Here is a 16,198-nt window from a genome sequence, read left to right as displayed (position 1 = left end):
AAATTACCATATGTTCCATATTACCTTCGTCAATGCACTTATCTTCCATCAATGAGATGTGAACAGATTTTGCTGTTTGCTCCAGAAGTTTATGTTCAACAAAGTTGCTTATTTCTTCAATGTACTGCTTTACAATTACATGTGATGTGTAGGTTACCCTTCGATCAGCAGTTTTAAGATGTGTGACTAGGAGGTTGTTTGGCTCCCCAACATCTGCTACAAAAGTGACAAATTCAGCAAAATTTAAACTATGTGCATTGTGCTTCTTGGCCATGTAATAAGCACACTTCATGAATTTCTTCACGATCTCTCGGTTGTTTTACGGTTTCTGTCGGTCTGATTTGATGCTACCTTTTGCAATTTGTCAGCTATAATCACCATTAACGAGGGTTGAATCAACATTCACCTGTCTTTCCACTGAGGCAACATGACTGTTACAGTCTTGGTGTTTTTGCAAACGCCTTGTTGGATGGTCATCTAGTGTGGCTCCATAATTGATGAAAGCACATTTGTCAACTCGACTGCCTTTTGCAAACATTCCACACACTTTACACATCTATCCCCCTTTGTGGATACTGTAGTAGAGCCATGAATATGCATTTTCATATTTCTTTGAAGAACTGAATATTTGCTTTTCGACAGGCATTGTTTTTTTTGTTTTTTGGTTGGTGGTTCATTTGATATATCTGGCTCATTTTCATTGTATATGTATATGTATATGTATATGTATGATACATATACATATATATATATATACACACACATATATATATATATATATATATATATATATATATATATATATATATATGCATATATATTTATCAATTATTGGCCGTCATTGAGGGCAATATCATGTTTTATGGTCCGAAGAATTTGATATTGACCGAGGCCAACGCTCCATAAAACATGATATTGCCCGAAATGTGGTCAATAATTGCTTTATTACATAATGACATCCAAAAGAGTTGTACATTCCTGCTTTGTTTGTCAGAATCAGAATATAATAATAAAAAAGATAGCCTGGCCGATACTCGGGGACATCCGTTTAACGATTTAGTGGTTACCCGGATGCTCCTGAGGCTTATATAGCAATGACTTTGTCATCCGTATAGGTGACGCATCCGATCGGATGTTACGTGCACGAATGCTTGAGGAACGCTCTGTGGACACCTCCAGAAGTGACTTCAACTTTACCAACCATCTTCAACCCAACAAGTTACGATACGTTTACACCAATTACTCCGGACGGCGACTGGCGGGCTGTTCATTATCATTCATTCATCTTCCTCTCCTTCATTCCCTCCCTGCCTCCCTTTATATCATCTTCGTAGATAACCGCCTTTACCTTCTGCATGGATAACTTGGGGGTGGTCGGGATGGGGAGGGGGATGCCGTGATAGGGTGCTTTTTTGGGTGCGATAGGGCGTAGGCGGTTTCCCCCGGCACTTCCGCCCCATGGAAATCCGGACCAGCTAACTTGGGCTTACCTGCCTGTTGGACCGCTGACTGGATTGGACGCGATCCCCTCCCCCCCCCCCCCTTTATAATCCTTATCCTCCAGGGCTCTAAATAATTAATTAATTATGTTGTATGGGTTTGTTTTTCTAGCAAGTATATTAATTATATTCATTGTTTTTGTTTAGATGAGCCCGACTGAAAACTGCACCAGCTAACTTAACGTTTTAAATTCATATCCTGGCTTTCTATTACTTTATGGTGCATTTGAATTTTTAAAAAAAAAATTCCCACCCCATTATTTTTGGATTATAGTCTTACCAACAAAATTATTTCTAAATCGCCCACATCATCTCAACCGAGAATCGCAATTACCCTAGCCGAGTTCGCAATCAGGTAAGCCGGTATCCCACATTATATAGCGGGCGAATATATATATATCTGTATTTGGAGGGGGCGAGAAATAAATCCGCCGGTCGGCGATTTTCTAGGGAAGTGGGTGGGGGCGGACATATTTCGCGATACTGGCTGACGTGATATTCAGAGCAATTAGTGGCGCCATAATGATTAATAATGGTTTGAACGTCCGGTTTTCAGAGCTACAATTTACACTAACAGAACACTTTGAGATTGATGTTCCTGAATGCGTGTCGTTTAAAATTCAAGTTAAATGTACCCGAATTCCAGTCGTTTGTGTGCGATTCTGATATAATGTGTTTTTCTGAAACGAAAACCAACGATTTAGATTTCGTAGAATCACCTCGTTTATACGCCGATATAGAAAAATAAAAAATGTTATTCTGTTAAAATGTCTGGCGGTATTGGTGTTGCGGTGAAAAGCAAATATGTAAATAATACCGATTTTACTGTAGATAGTAAATCTGGGTATATATTATGGTTCAAAATCGTTTCAGAATTTCTAGGCAACAACTTAGGTTTGATAGTTGGAATTGTTTATATTCATTCTGAAGGATTACCCTACAACAATGAAGCTACCTTTCAAACTATAAACTCTGAAATAACTGAACAGCTATTATTATTGAATATATCGTTAGTTCTCCTTGGTGACTTTAATGCCAGAACTAATTTGTTGCCCGATTATATAAGTACTGATGATAATGCAGTATGCTTTAGTGCAATTCAAAATATTATATTCAACTGGGTGGACGATAGGGGTGTTTTAAAATCGTTACATGTACCAAAAGAAAGGCATAACAAAGATAACGGTTAACCAAATAATAACGGTTATAAAATGTATATTTTAAATGGTAGAGATGGCGATGACAAGTATGTCGGGAAAGTAACTTGCAAAGGTGTGAGTACTGTAGACTATGGAATTGCAACGCATGGAGTGTTTAGTATTGTACATAATTTTAAGGTGTGTGATTTTAATCCCCTGTATTCTGATATTCACTGTGCAATTGAACTGGCTGTATATTCCAATACTCAAGATGCCCCAACAGACGCCACGCGATAGCATTATATAACAAAAGCAGGCAGACGGAACGCGACGCTAGAAAGTAGTTTTAGAGACGCTGTTGACCAGACGGAGATCGACACTATTCTGAAAGGGGCGAGACGTAGCCCAGTGGTATGTGGGATCGATCCCTGTCAGTGGGCCCATTGGGCTATTTCTCGTTCCATCCAGTGCACCACTATTGGTATATCAAAGGCCGTGGTATGTACTACCCTGTCTGTGGGATGGTGCATATAAAAGATCCCTTGCTGCTAATCGAAAAGAGTAGCCCCTGAAGTTGCGACAGCGGGTTTCCTCTCTCAATATCTGTGTGGTCCTTAACCATATGTCTGACGCCATATAACCATACATTTAATGTGTTGAGTGCGTCGTTAAATAAAACACTTCGTTCTTTCTATCTTGAAAATAAACAGTACTCACAACCCAAAGGACGCCATTGACTCGGCAGTTAAAGAAATAAACAAGCTCTTCGTCGAAACGGCCGGTCCAGTGTTTCGTTTCGTAACACCAAATCATAGTCATCGGAAACAAATTGTAAAAAAGACTGTAACTGAAAGGAATGCGTTTCATAAAGACAGAAATAATCATCAACATGGAAAAAAACGCAGACAGCCAACAAGCTTTAAAATCTTCGAGTAGACAATATAAAAATACAATAAGAAAATATAGCAGTGATCATCAAAAGAAATTAGAGAATGATCTTTCTAAAACTATACAAACTGACCCCACAAGTATCTTTAAAATCATGAAACGCAAACAAAGCATACCTAGCAACAGTGCTTCGTTAGAAGAATGTTTTTGTTTGTTATTTTAAAGAGATTAACTACATGTATGATAATGTCAACAATGATAACTTGTGTGATGTAAATGAGATTGCTGAATCAGTTGATGCAAACAACATTTTAAATATACCTATATCTGGTGATGAAATTCTCAAAGCCGTAAAACATCTTTAAAATAATAAGACACCAGGCCACAAAGAAGTTATAAATGAATACATTAAACCTACAGGTGACAAGTTCTTGTTGGTTTATGTAGTTTTATTTAATTTAAGTATGGACAGTGGAATTTTCCCAGAAGAATGGATGGTTGGAATTATTACAACAATATATATATATATATATATAAAATAAAAAAAACCCAGGGAGATACGAGCAGTGCTGAGAACTATAGACCCATAACCTTATTATCGTGTTTTAGTAAGCGGTTCACGAACGTTCTTAACAATAGACTTAATGAATATGTTGAGAGCAGTGACATATTATCAGAAGACTAATGATCACGTATTTTTACTCTATGCAATAACTGAACTGTTAAAAAGAAAAAAGGAAGGAAGGAAATGTTTTATTTAACGACGCACTCAACACATTTTATTTAAGGTTATCTAACGTCAGACATACGGTTAATATGGTCATGTATCAGAAAGGATGGTGAACTATTACAATATTTTATGTGCGACATAGACGTGAGACAAGGAGAATATTTATCCCCTATTTTATTTTCGTTGTTTTTAAATGATTTTGAGGACTATTTCAAGTCGCAACAGTGCAAAGGTATTACGATTAATGCCTTTGATTTTGATATATATCTTGACATAGGTCTAACTATTTGTATTATGTTATATGCTGATGACACCGCCCTCCTGGCTAGAAACGAAGATGACCTTCAACATATGTTAAATGCTTACTGTCAGCATTGTAAGACATGGAAATTAACAAAACAAAGATTGTCATATTCGGAAGTTCGAAAAAGGACTACAAGAAAGTTTTCTATTAAGACAATTTTGAGATTGAATGTGTAAATGAATACAAATACTTGGGGAATATGGTTAAAAAAAAAACAATAAATTCAATTTATGCAAACATCACTTGGCACAACAGGCTCGCAAAGTCATGTTTTATGCCTTAAAGAAATAAAATAAATATTGTTTGTCAATTGAATATCGTTTAAAATTATTTATGTAATTGTTGTTCCTATATTACTCTATGGTTGTGAAACCTGGGGATTTGAAAATATTAATATATTAGAAAGTGTACATATCCAGTTTCTACGATAATTAGCAAATGCAAGAAAAAGCACACCTGTATATGTTATATGGAGAGTTTGGAAGAAAACCATCACTGCTTATAATACCCATGTGTGTTTTGGTGCTCGTCTTCTGACAAATAAATGTTCTAAGCTATCAGTACAGATCTACAAATTATTGTTTCATGACTATTTTTTTAAATATTTATTATCCCCAGATCAAGCAGACAATGTCAAGGATGGGGAGCCTCGAATCATTGCTGTGCAATGATGATACATGTTCAATCATGATTACGGTTGATACAATAATTTATTTCATTTATATATATATATGGTGTTCTGCTATATTGAAAGTGAAGTGCATCACATTATTTTTCTTTTCTTACTAGATTAATTTGGTAGTGAATATACGTATTACCATTATTTAATCAGACAATACTGAATATAATAAATACATTATTTGTCATTTGTGACTTAACTTATTTTAAATCAACAAAATAGATAGTTTTAATTTCGATGCTTTGCATGTTGGTGGTTTTATAGTATTTTCTGATATAAATGCTCTCTATCTACATACAAGAAAAAAATCCAGAACAAAACAGAACTATAAAAAGAAGAAACATATTTATATATATGAATTCACAGACACTGGTTGGTTTTGATCGGGGGGGGGGGGGGGGGGGGGGGAGAGAGAGAGGAGAGAGAGAGAAAGAAAGAAAAAATAGGAGGAGGAAGAGAGAAGCAATATAGAAGTAGAAACAAACATCACGTGTAATATGCTAGCAATTCCAAACAAGTCGGAAGGGACAATTAATGATTTAAGGAATAAAAGTGTCAGTTGAAAAAAAAAGAAAAAAAAAGAAAGAAGTTATTTCTCCGATTCTTAAATGAAGAGAATGAACCATTTTTCCCAATGTATATTAAATTTGTGTATTCACAATTTTTAATATAATTATATTTTTCAATTTGAAATTTATTTTTCAGGATATGTTCGATGGCATTTATATTTAAATCTTTGTGAAGCATTTTCATATTATAAATACAATATTTTATATTGAATATTAACCAGTTCACTACATAAGTTAGTTAGCCATCCACAATCCCTAATCGGCATTTGTCTCCGCTAGTTCACTAAATCACAAGTTGTATAGGGCAGAACTTTTGGAAGACGTACAGTTGTGATGACATGCACGGTCCAAACAGTGATGACACCAGGTGTTGGCAAAAGGTGAGAATATTATAAACTAACATAAAGAATTATGAAGAATGTGTGGCCAGATGGAATATCTGGCACAATATGTTCTTGCAACCAGGACCATCCCAGAAACATATTTATGTCATATAGGCCTATGTTGTGTATTTATGTGAATACAATAATGCGATATTTATGTTGGGAACACATTTAAAATTTCCCATGTATAATGTTATTACAGAATGAAGATGGTGAAAAAAACATATTTGTTTTAGATGAGGTAACATGATTATGATTATCTGGTCACATCTATGAATTATTGATACTTATGAGAAGTATTTATTTCATCCATGTTTATCAATTTCATCTTTTTTTTCTGATACAAAAGCAGTCACGGAAGATTATTTACAACTCAGCAGCAATGCCGTTGGTGTGTAATATTGTTAGGGTTACATGTAGAGCACTCTTTGTGTCCACTCTGGTCCTGTGGCCGACAATAAAGAGCGATGACTCCCCAGTAACTACCGACTTGTTTGTAGAAGACTTGCATTCACAGAGTACGATTCGTTTAGATTTAACAGCTAAAGTCAAGTCGAGAAGTACCGTAGAGTGCGCCATTTTGTGCTCACGTCATAACAACTGCCAGACGAACACTTTCGAAAAGTCGTCTTGCGACTGTTTTCTTTACAACGAGATCGTCACGTATGATGGAGGTTGTTGTGCAGGTTGTGAACGCCGACGTCAACCCACTCAGGGATCCCGTGGCGTTACGAGATATTACACCCGCCAATCAGGTAAGTGTGTGTGTGCGTGTGTGCGTGTGTGTGCGTGTATGTGTAAGTGCATGGTGCATATTCAAGTATATTGTTATGTTTAATTGATAACGGGCGCAGCCATTTTGCCCCATCCCAATGGCTACGTCATACTTAAAGCGTCACATCAAGGTGTGTGTGTGTGTGTGTGTGTGTGTGTCTCTCTCTCTCTCTCTCTCTCTCTCTCTCTCTCTCTCTCTCTCTCTCTCTCTCTCTCTCTCTCTCTCTCAACATAATTATATTCATTCTTAAATGCATAAATTCATACATAATTGCATACATACATACATACATACATACATACATACATACATTACATACACTATATATTGATGTATGAATATCTATATATTGTATGTATGTAGAGGTTGACTGTTACATACATAGATATTAACGCACTGACGCAGGGGACAAATTATCCCATGCCGTTGCTGGGCCTCGAATCTATGGCACCGAATCGACCGCAACTTACAAACTTGCCACGATATCTTTTGAGCTTATGTATGGATGGATGGATGGATGGATGGAAGAATGGATGGATATGTGTGCATATTATATAATTTGTAGATTTAAATTTTCGTAACTGATTATATTTACTTACTGTCATTTGTTTATTCAGTAATTCTTTAAAAAAAATTAGAAACTTTTTTTTTTGCTAGGGATATGACCGCTTATAAAAAGAGCCAGCAAGTTGTGTTTAGCGTTACAATTATATCTCTTGAGTGCCAAATAATATTTACACCGCCGGCGATATCAAAGCGATCGATTCATTTGAACAGCCGCACACCTTTAATTTTCACCCAACGAGAACACTGCCCGGTCTTAACAGAATGCTGACATAATAAACATAAAATAATAATAATAATAATAATAATAATAATAATAAAATAAATAAAAACATGATTTGCTGGTTTGAGGGCAACCACTTAATTGTTTTCAATCCATTACCGCACATATTTTGGCTTTTTTTATTTGTGTTAAACTGATGCTAAAAATGTAAGCGCCTGTAAAACAATCCTGGGGAAATGGCTGATATATATATATATATATATATATATATATATATATATATATATATATATATATATATATATATATATATATATATATATATATATATACAGTCGAGCACCGTTGTGTCCATATCGTGGGAATAACAGAATATCGAATCAAACGTCAAGTGAAATATGTCTTTAAAAATGTACAAAACAAGTCATATATAAAAAATGTATATGAATGTGGGGGGTTTTTTTTATCGAATAATACATTTTTTATTTAAGTCAGTGAAAATTATTATTCTATGAAAAATAAATTAACCAATCAATTGTACCGCTGTGCACGTTCTGAACACAGTTAATAATTTTTTTAAATATTTATAAATTAAAATCACTGTGGACGTTAGAACAATCTAAATTTTGTTTTTAACAAACATGAATTTATAAGGAAGTTATAACAAAATATAGTTGTACGAAATGTTTTGTGGAAGAAAATATTAAAAATCCCACACCTAATTCATAAAGTCTAGAAATAATATGTGTCGTTCATTGGTTCGTGGCATCAAAGTTGCATAGCTAAAACGTTTAAACATCGACGTGTCGTCATATTCCGTGACAATCCTAGCATCAAAATGAACAACTCTAAACTACACTTTTTTGTTCACCAGCGTTGGAACTTTATTTACGAATATACATGTGTCCTTCTTTTAGGGATGCCAACGCTGGACTCTTTTCAATCTTGAGGGGTGCTGGAACTGGAGGGCACGACGGCTGGACGGATGGGGGTGGGGGGTTGGTTGGGTGGTGGGGGGGATGGGGTATTCCACTGGAAATATAGGGTTAGGCGTCTAGGCGTAGGCGGTTTCAGCCGTAGGGTGTGGTTAGGTTTGTCCGGGGGCTTGTCCCCCCCCCCCCCCCCCCCCGCTCACTCTTTCTCACTTCCCTTCCCTGCCCTGGTCACGCCGAAGTTACCAATACGACCGGTACCCATCCGTCTCCTTTTCTTATAATCTACTAAATGCAGGGCCTCCTGTGGCTTTGGCTTAAACCTTTCCAATTAACCTACTTTTCCCTCCCTTAAAGGGCTAAAATAATAAACTATAAATATTTTGACTTTGATTGCCCGTTCTAAATTAGGTGCCAAAAATAATATTCGGTTTGTTTTTTTATTTTTTGATATAATTACTTTTTAGGAATGCACCAACAAAATGTATACTAATTAAAAGTCCCCCGCTGTATTATTTAGATTAAAAATTCAAAATTGCCCCTGTAAAGTTCTGCCCCGGAGCGGACTTCTGGCTATCCAGAGGTCGGTCCCGGGACAGACATGCTCTAAGCTCTAGTGGCATATGAGCGTGTAAATAGTGTACCCAACCCGACCGACCTAGCATCAACTTAAGATATCATACAACAGGACCACGATCAGTTAACACCTGACTGACAATGTCGTCGTCACGTGTTTATTCCTTTGAATTCACTCTGTTGGGTAACAGATGATTGCATCTCTTGACTTAGGTGCCATAAGAAACTCAGCATAGCGGAAACGGTGATGTCACTGAATACATAGAGATCGCTGCCATCTTTGTCAGTTAACAACTAGTTAACCGATCAAGACAAATTAATCCTATTTTTACCAGTCCACAGTTTCTCAAAGCCATAAGTCACATGATTAGTTGCATTCCGTAACAATCGTCGTCTGCTAGCGTTTTCTTTTAAGCTCGATAAGACCATTTTAGTACCTTGTTCAAAGGTTTAGATAAAGAAACATAACCAGTCTGGAGCTCGTCGCGGTAAGACGTGTTTGTGCACACTGCACGTGCTTTCGCGGCTCGACTTGGGGATCCTTCACTTTTGTTGTTTTTATCAGCGAAGTGAAGTTTTCTACTGGGATGTATGCGGCCATTGGAACTGATTAAACGCTGGAACGCTTCTCGTTTCGACAGTCTGCACCACCAGGTTGGATTCTTTTTAGCGAGATTCCTTGCCTCCACGTCATGTCTCCGTCTGACTATGTTGACTTTCTTTGTTCGTGACTCGTATGACGGCCATTCTGCAGAAAACCACGGTTGTTCGCGTTTAGTCTCTACATGTCCCAGCCTGTCCTAGCAGCACTAGAAGATTGACCGCCCCACTCTAAGAAGAAATAGGAAGCGGGGTCGGCCCCTACTACTCTTTTCTAGACTTTACTTTGTTTTATTGTGATACCATCTCGTATCCTCCGGAGTCGGGCCCGTTCGCACCACTATACCAATCTATGACGACTGGACTATACCCTAGTCTGATTCTCTCTCTCGTTCAGACGGATCCGGCTTCTCAAGATCTGTATTTCAGCACAGCACCACACCTTCAACGTCTATTGACTGTCAATCTAGGGGTTTTCTTGACGGGATGCAACCCATCTCGTCCCTACAAGCTGTGCACCCTAACGGCCTTAACGAGGCCACTCACGTGGACATATAGATCAGACTTGAAACCTTTAGACCTTCGTTCAAAAGTTTATGTCGAAATTACTTCTTTTTTTTATATGTATTATTAAATAGTCCGATGCTCTCTTCTTTCTCTTATTTATTTTTGGACTGTCCTAAAATGCTCCAGATTATATAAATATTCGACCGAGCAGTCAATTCTTTTTATCTTTGGCTTGTAACTTTTTTTTCTTTTTTTTTAAATTCTATTAACTTCTTTACTAATTGCTATTTTCAAAATTCTGCCCATTTTCAACTCAACCCTTCCCCCCCCCCCCCCCCCCCCCTTTCATCTTATCTAATTTCTTTTTGACCACCCGATCTAATCTAGCGACCAAATTTAATGAGTAGAATTTTCTTTATTAATTATATTACTATTTAATGTTTGGATGTAAATTTCAAAATTGTTCGCTTAATTTTTTTTCTGTCCCGGGACAAGCCCCTGGCTATCCAGAGACAGGCCCCGGGACGGACATGCTCGAAACTCTAGTGGTATATGAGCATGTAAAAATTATTCGCACTCGCACTCGCAGATAAAGAAAGAAATGTTTTATTTAACGACGCACACTCAACACATTTTATTTACGGTTATATGGCGTCAGACATATGGTTAAGGATCACACAGATTTTGAGAGGAAACCCGCTGTCGCCACTACATGGGCTACTCTTCCGATTAGCAGCAAGGGATCTTTTATTTGCGCTTCCCACAGGCAGGATAGCACAAACCATGGCCTTTGTTGAACCAGTTATGGATCACTTGTCGGTGCAAGTGGTTTACACCTACCCATTGAGCCTTGCGGGGCACTCACTCAGGGCTTGGAGTAGGTATCTGGATTAAAAATCCCATGCCTCGACTGGGATCCGAACCCAGTACCTACCAGCCTATAGACCGATGGCCTAACCACGACGCCGCCGAGGCCGGTCGGTTTAGATAATTATATTCGTTCATCTTACACGTGAACTGTTACAGTAACTATATGTACAAATCATGTCTTTACAGTCAAATGTGAGCATGTCTTTTGATGATTGGTTACATACTTATCTTTTTAAATATTTTATTTATTGTAACACATCATATTATTATTGACACAAAGAGACATTTTTTTTCAATATAAAAGTCTACGTTGGGACCACAAAATATATTGACACAAACGTAATATCGACTCAAACGTATCGATTCAACCGAGACAAAAACATGATAGTTAGTAGACGTTTTGGCCGGGACCGGCCAGTCATATCCACACAACCGATATATCGACTGAGGTGCTTACGTGACAAGATGGCGGAGAGGTTGACATAGAGAAATTTGCTCTGATATTGTTTAAAATAATGTCTTCTTTTAACCTAAAAACATGCTAGAAAGTGGTTTGTAGAGTTCATTACATGCGATCGAAATGCTCCATGCCGAAAAGAGAACCAGCGAACAAGAAGAAGGATGGAAAACAGAAGGAGAAGGTTGGTAAGTCACTTAGCCCAACTGACAAGATGGCGGCCATAGATCCCTCAACGAGTAATTGTCATCAACAATCGCCAAAACCACCCCAAGTCTCATATGATGCGATAATGATTCAACAGCCTGAATTCGGTAACCCCGCCTTGCAAATTCAGCCAGTTTTTCCAGGTCAGCTGACCCAACAATTATCTATACCGCCATGGGCGAACCAAGTGTTCCAAAAATTGACTGAAATTTCCAACACGCTCATTGTAATTTCGAAAAAAGACTGATAAGATTGAAGGAATCGAAAAGCGATTACAGACTATTGAGCTGAATGTTAATGCATTTAAAACACAGTTATCTGAAAGCAATGAGAAAATTATTGAAATGGAAAAGTCTATAAACTTTGTAAACGAAAGCTTCGAAGAAGCCCGCTCAGATAGAAAGAAAATGGCGGACGTTGTCGACAAAATAAAAACTGAGGTGAGAGAAGTGCGTAATGGTTTTGATGAAGTCAACAGCTTACGCGGTGATTGTAACGAGTTGCATGACTGTGTGTTAGACCTTCAAACCAGATCAATGAGAGACAATCTTATTTTTAACGGTATTGAGGAAAAAGACGATGAAGAAACAGAAGAGATTTTACAAACATTTTTGAAAGATAAAATGAAAATAGAAAGCTCTATTAACTTTGACCGTGTACACAGACTTGGTAGAAAGAGTACTAATTCGACAAGACCGCGGCCAATCGTAGCAAAATTCGAACGATATAAAGATCGTGAAAACGTCAGAAGAAGCTCAAAAGTGCTCAAGGGAACAAACTTTGGTGTAAGCGAACAATTCCCTTACGAGATCGTTCAACGCAGAAAGGAGTTATGGCCGAAGTACAAAGAAGCGCAGCGTCGTGGACTCCGTGCCTCACTTGTTGTTGATAAACGTTTTATTGACGGTAAACGCTGGTTTTCCGATAGTGCACCCCTCGATGGGCCCAACGATGCGCATCCGTACAGTCCTCCGAATGAAAACCCAAATAAACGTGCACGTAATTTCTCACCAAGGGAATATCGACCATAGGGACGCCGGAGGAGAGACACCGGTCAGGACTTGTCAACACCAAGTGAATACGAAACTGTAAATAGTCCCCGTGTACATTCTTATTCAAAGGGAATAAGCGTATGTGACTATGTCGATATTGTATATTTAAATGTGTGTGGTCTCAGCAGCAAATTTTATCAATCAGTATGATTTAATATGTTTAGTTGAAACTAAACTTAACGATATTGATCACGTAGAAATACCAGGTTATAAAAATTTTACTAATAATAGAAATATTGAATCCAATGTAAGATCAGGGGGCATATGCCTGGCAATTAAAAATAAGCTCACAGATCAAGTACATATTCATAAAACTGTATCCCAATATCTATTATGGTTTACTCTTTCTAACGCTATTTCACAGGGAGATGTATTAAGCACTGTCATTGGAATTGTATATATACCCCCAGTAGGCTCGCCCTATTTTAACCATGATACGTTTAACACAATAGAAGACGAAGTGAACGAGAAACTCTTAAGTGGAAATAATGTTCTTTTGATCGGCGATTTTAATGCTAAAACGATTTTGCTTGTAGATTATGTGAGTTGTGATGGTGAACATACTAATAACACACTCATTTCTGATATCTCCGATTTTATTAATGAACCTAACAACTTATTAAATATTGGCATTCCATTACAAAGAGCGAGACAAGATACCAGTAGACCTAACGGTCACGGATATAAACTAATTGATCTTTGTAAAAATAGTAATTTTTATTTAGTGAAACGGAAGAGTCGGCGAAGATCGGGGTATAGGACAACCTACTTGCAAAGGATCGAGTGTAATAGATTATGCCATAGCCTCATTCACAGTTTTGGAAAGAATTCTTAAATTCAAGGTCAACGAATTCGAACCACTATTCTCGGACATTCACAATCCATTAACAATGCGACTGAATATCCATACAGCTAGTGGTAAACACCACGCCGTCATTAATAATGAACTCACCCCAAGGAAATGGAATACTAAAGAGGCTAAACACTATAGTGAACATATAAACAAAGAAACAGTCAAAGAACGAAGTGTTTTATTTAACGACGCACTCAACACATTTTATTTACGATTATATGGCATCTGACATATGGTCAAGGACCACACAGATTTTTTTAGAGGAAACCCGCTGCCGCCACATAGGCTACTCTTTTACGACAGGCAGCAAGGGATATTTTATTTGCGCTTCCCACAGGCAGGATAGCACAAACCATGGCCTTTGTTGAACCAGTTGTGGATCACTGGTCGGTGCAAGTGGTTTACACCTACCCATTGAGCCTTGCGGAGCACTCACTCAGGGTTTGGAGTCGATATCTGGATTAAAAATCCCATGCCTCGACTGGGATCCGAACCCAGTACCTACCAGCCTGTAGACCGATGGCCTGCCACGACGCCATCGAGGCTGGTCACAAACAGTCAACGACATAAACGTAATATTAAATGAACTGTGTGAACACTTCTCGAAAGAAAAGCTGAATGGTGCAGTGGAGCGTATTGGGACCCTATTTGTTGACATCGCAGCCGACATTTTCGGTTACACGCAAGCTCGCGTCAGAGCCAGACACAAGCGTGAAAATACCCGTAACAAAGCATGGTTTGGCAATCATTGCAGAACACTAAGAAGAACGTATACAGAAGCGATATCAGCATACAAACAACGAAAAACACCTGATAATAAGCAACGACTTTTGAATGCCAGTAAAAGCTACAGAAATGTAATAAGGAAATATGTTAATAAACACAATTGGAAGACAGAACAAAGACTCACAGAACTTGGTCAACATGATACACACGCGTTTTGGAAACTGTTAAAAGAAAAACAAGACCCTACTCTCCCCCCTTTAGACACTCTGTGCGATTACTTTAAAAATATAAACAGCAGTGATGACAACACAACAGAAGAAAATGATCCAAGTTTTAACATAGATTATGAGGACACTACCATGCTAAATGAATCAATAGTAGAAGAAGAAATACTCGCCGTTGTTAAAAATCTAAAAAACAATAAAGCCTGCGGAATAGACCAAATAATCAACGAGTATATAAAGCAAACTATCGGCTGTATGGTCCCTGTATATGTTAAGCTCTTTAATTTAGTTTTTGAACATGGCATCTTTCCTGATTCGTGGCTAGTTGGCATAATCAAACCGATCTACAAATGTGGCGATAGAACTGTTTCAGAAAATTATAGACCTATTACTTTACTTAGTTGTCTCGGGAAACTGTTTACAGCTGTTTTAAATAATAGACTGAAATTATATTTAGAAACTAATGATTTGTTATCTGAAGTTCAAGTCGGATTCAGGAAGGAGTACTCGACGAACGATCATATTTTTACATTATATGGACTCATCGAATTGCTAAAAGCACGGAAGAAAAAACTGTATTGTACTTTTATAGATTTTAGCAAGGCATTCGACTCAGTATGGAGAACAGGACTTTGGGGTAAACTAATACAAAATGGTATTAATGGTAAATGTTTTAAAGTAATATATAGCATGTATCAGAACATTAAGTCATGCATTAGTGCACATAACACAATGTCGGATTATTTTCAATGTTCCATGGGTGTTAGACAGGGAGAAAATTTATCGCCCCTATTATTCTCCATGTTTCTCAATGATTTATAGGATACGTTTAAAACTAATGATTGTAATGGCATCCGCATAGATAACTTATTCACAGATTCCACTTTGTATACAAATATTGTTCTTTTTGTGTTACTGTATGCTGATGACACAGCGCTCTTTGCCGAAAATTATGACGACATGCAGAATTTATTAAATATTTTCGACTCTTATTGTACAAAATGGAAACTAAATGTAAATTGTAAAAAAACAAAAGTGCTAATTTTCAGTGGTAATAAAAAAGATTCTTCCAAAAGGTTCCATTTAGGAAACACAAATCTAGATAATGTAGAAATATACAAATATCTTGGAATTATATTTTATGAATCCAATAAATTTACTAATGCTCGAAAACATCAATATGATCAAGCTCAAAAAGCTATGTATTTTACACTTAGACAAGGAAAACGTTGCCATCTTTCCATTCAATGCCAACTTAAATTATTTGATTGTATGGTTTTACCTATTGCTTTATACGGATGTGAAATTTGGGGTTTTGAAAGTCTGTCTTGCATAGAAAAATTGTATAGCAAATATTTAAAGTTATTATTGCCTGTTAGAAAATCCACCTCATTATATATGTTGTATGGAGAACTTGGATGCTTCCCGGTAGATATAACAG

The 16,198-nt window shown here is 37.2% G+C and overlaps 1 protein-coding gene across 1 annotated transcript; it reads left to right on the top strand.

Annotated features, from left to right (window-relative positions):
• Positions 1–6,859: 6,859 nt before the first annotated feature.
• On the top strand, positions 6,860–12,933 carry LOC121389063. The gene is made up of 3 exons (XM_041520679.1): positions 6,860–6,946; positions 11,784–11,879; positions 12,217–12,933. The coding sequence occupies exons 1-3, from the start codon at positions 6,860–6,862 to the stop codon at positions 12,931–12,933; spliced, it is 900 nt and encodes a 299-aa protein (XP_041376613.1).
• The last annotated feature ends 3,265 nt before the right edge of the window (positions 12,934–16,198 follow it).

This window comes from Gigantopelta aegis, chromosome 14 (genome assembly GCF_016097555.1).
Source record: "Gigantopelta aegis isolate Gae_Host chromosome 14, Gae_host_genome, whole genome shotgun sequence".
Taxonomy (NCBI): domain Eukaryota; kingdom Metazoa; phylum Mollusca; class Gastropoda; order Neomphalida; family Peltospiridae; genus Gigantopelta; species Gigantopelta aegis.
Note: the sequence above shows the minus strand (reverse complement) of the source record. Positions and strands in the feature narration are given on the sequence as shown.

Bases quoted from the DNA above. Each gene is read 5' to 3' on its own strand.
- LOC121389063 (XM_041520679.1), top strand. From the start codon at position 6,860: ATGGAGGTTGTTGTGCAGGTTGTGAACGCCGACGTCAACCCACTCAGG. The intron at 6,947-11,783 runs GTAAGTGTGTGT...AAAACATGCTAG, and splicing joins ATATTACACCCGCCAATCAG to AAAGTGGTTTGTAGAGTTCA. The intron at 11,880-12,216 runs GTTGGTAAGTCA...TTTAAAACACAG, and splicing joins ATGGAAAACAGAAGGAGAAG to TTATCTGAAAGCAATGAGAA.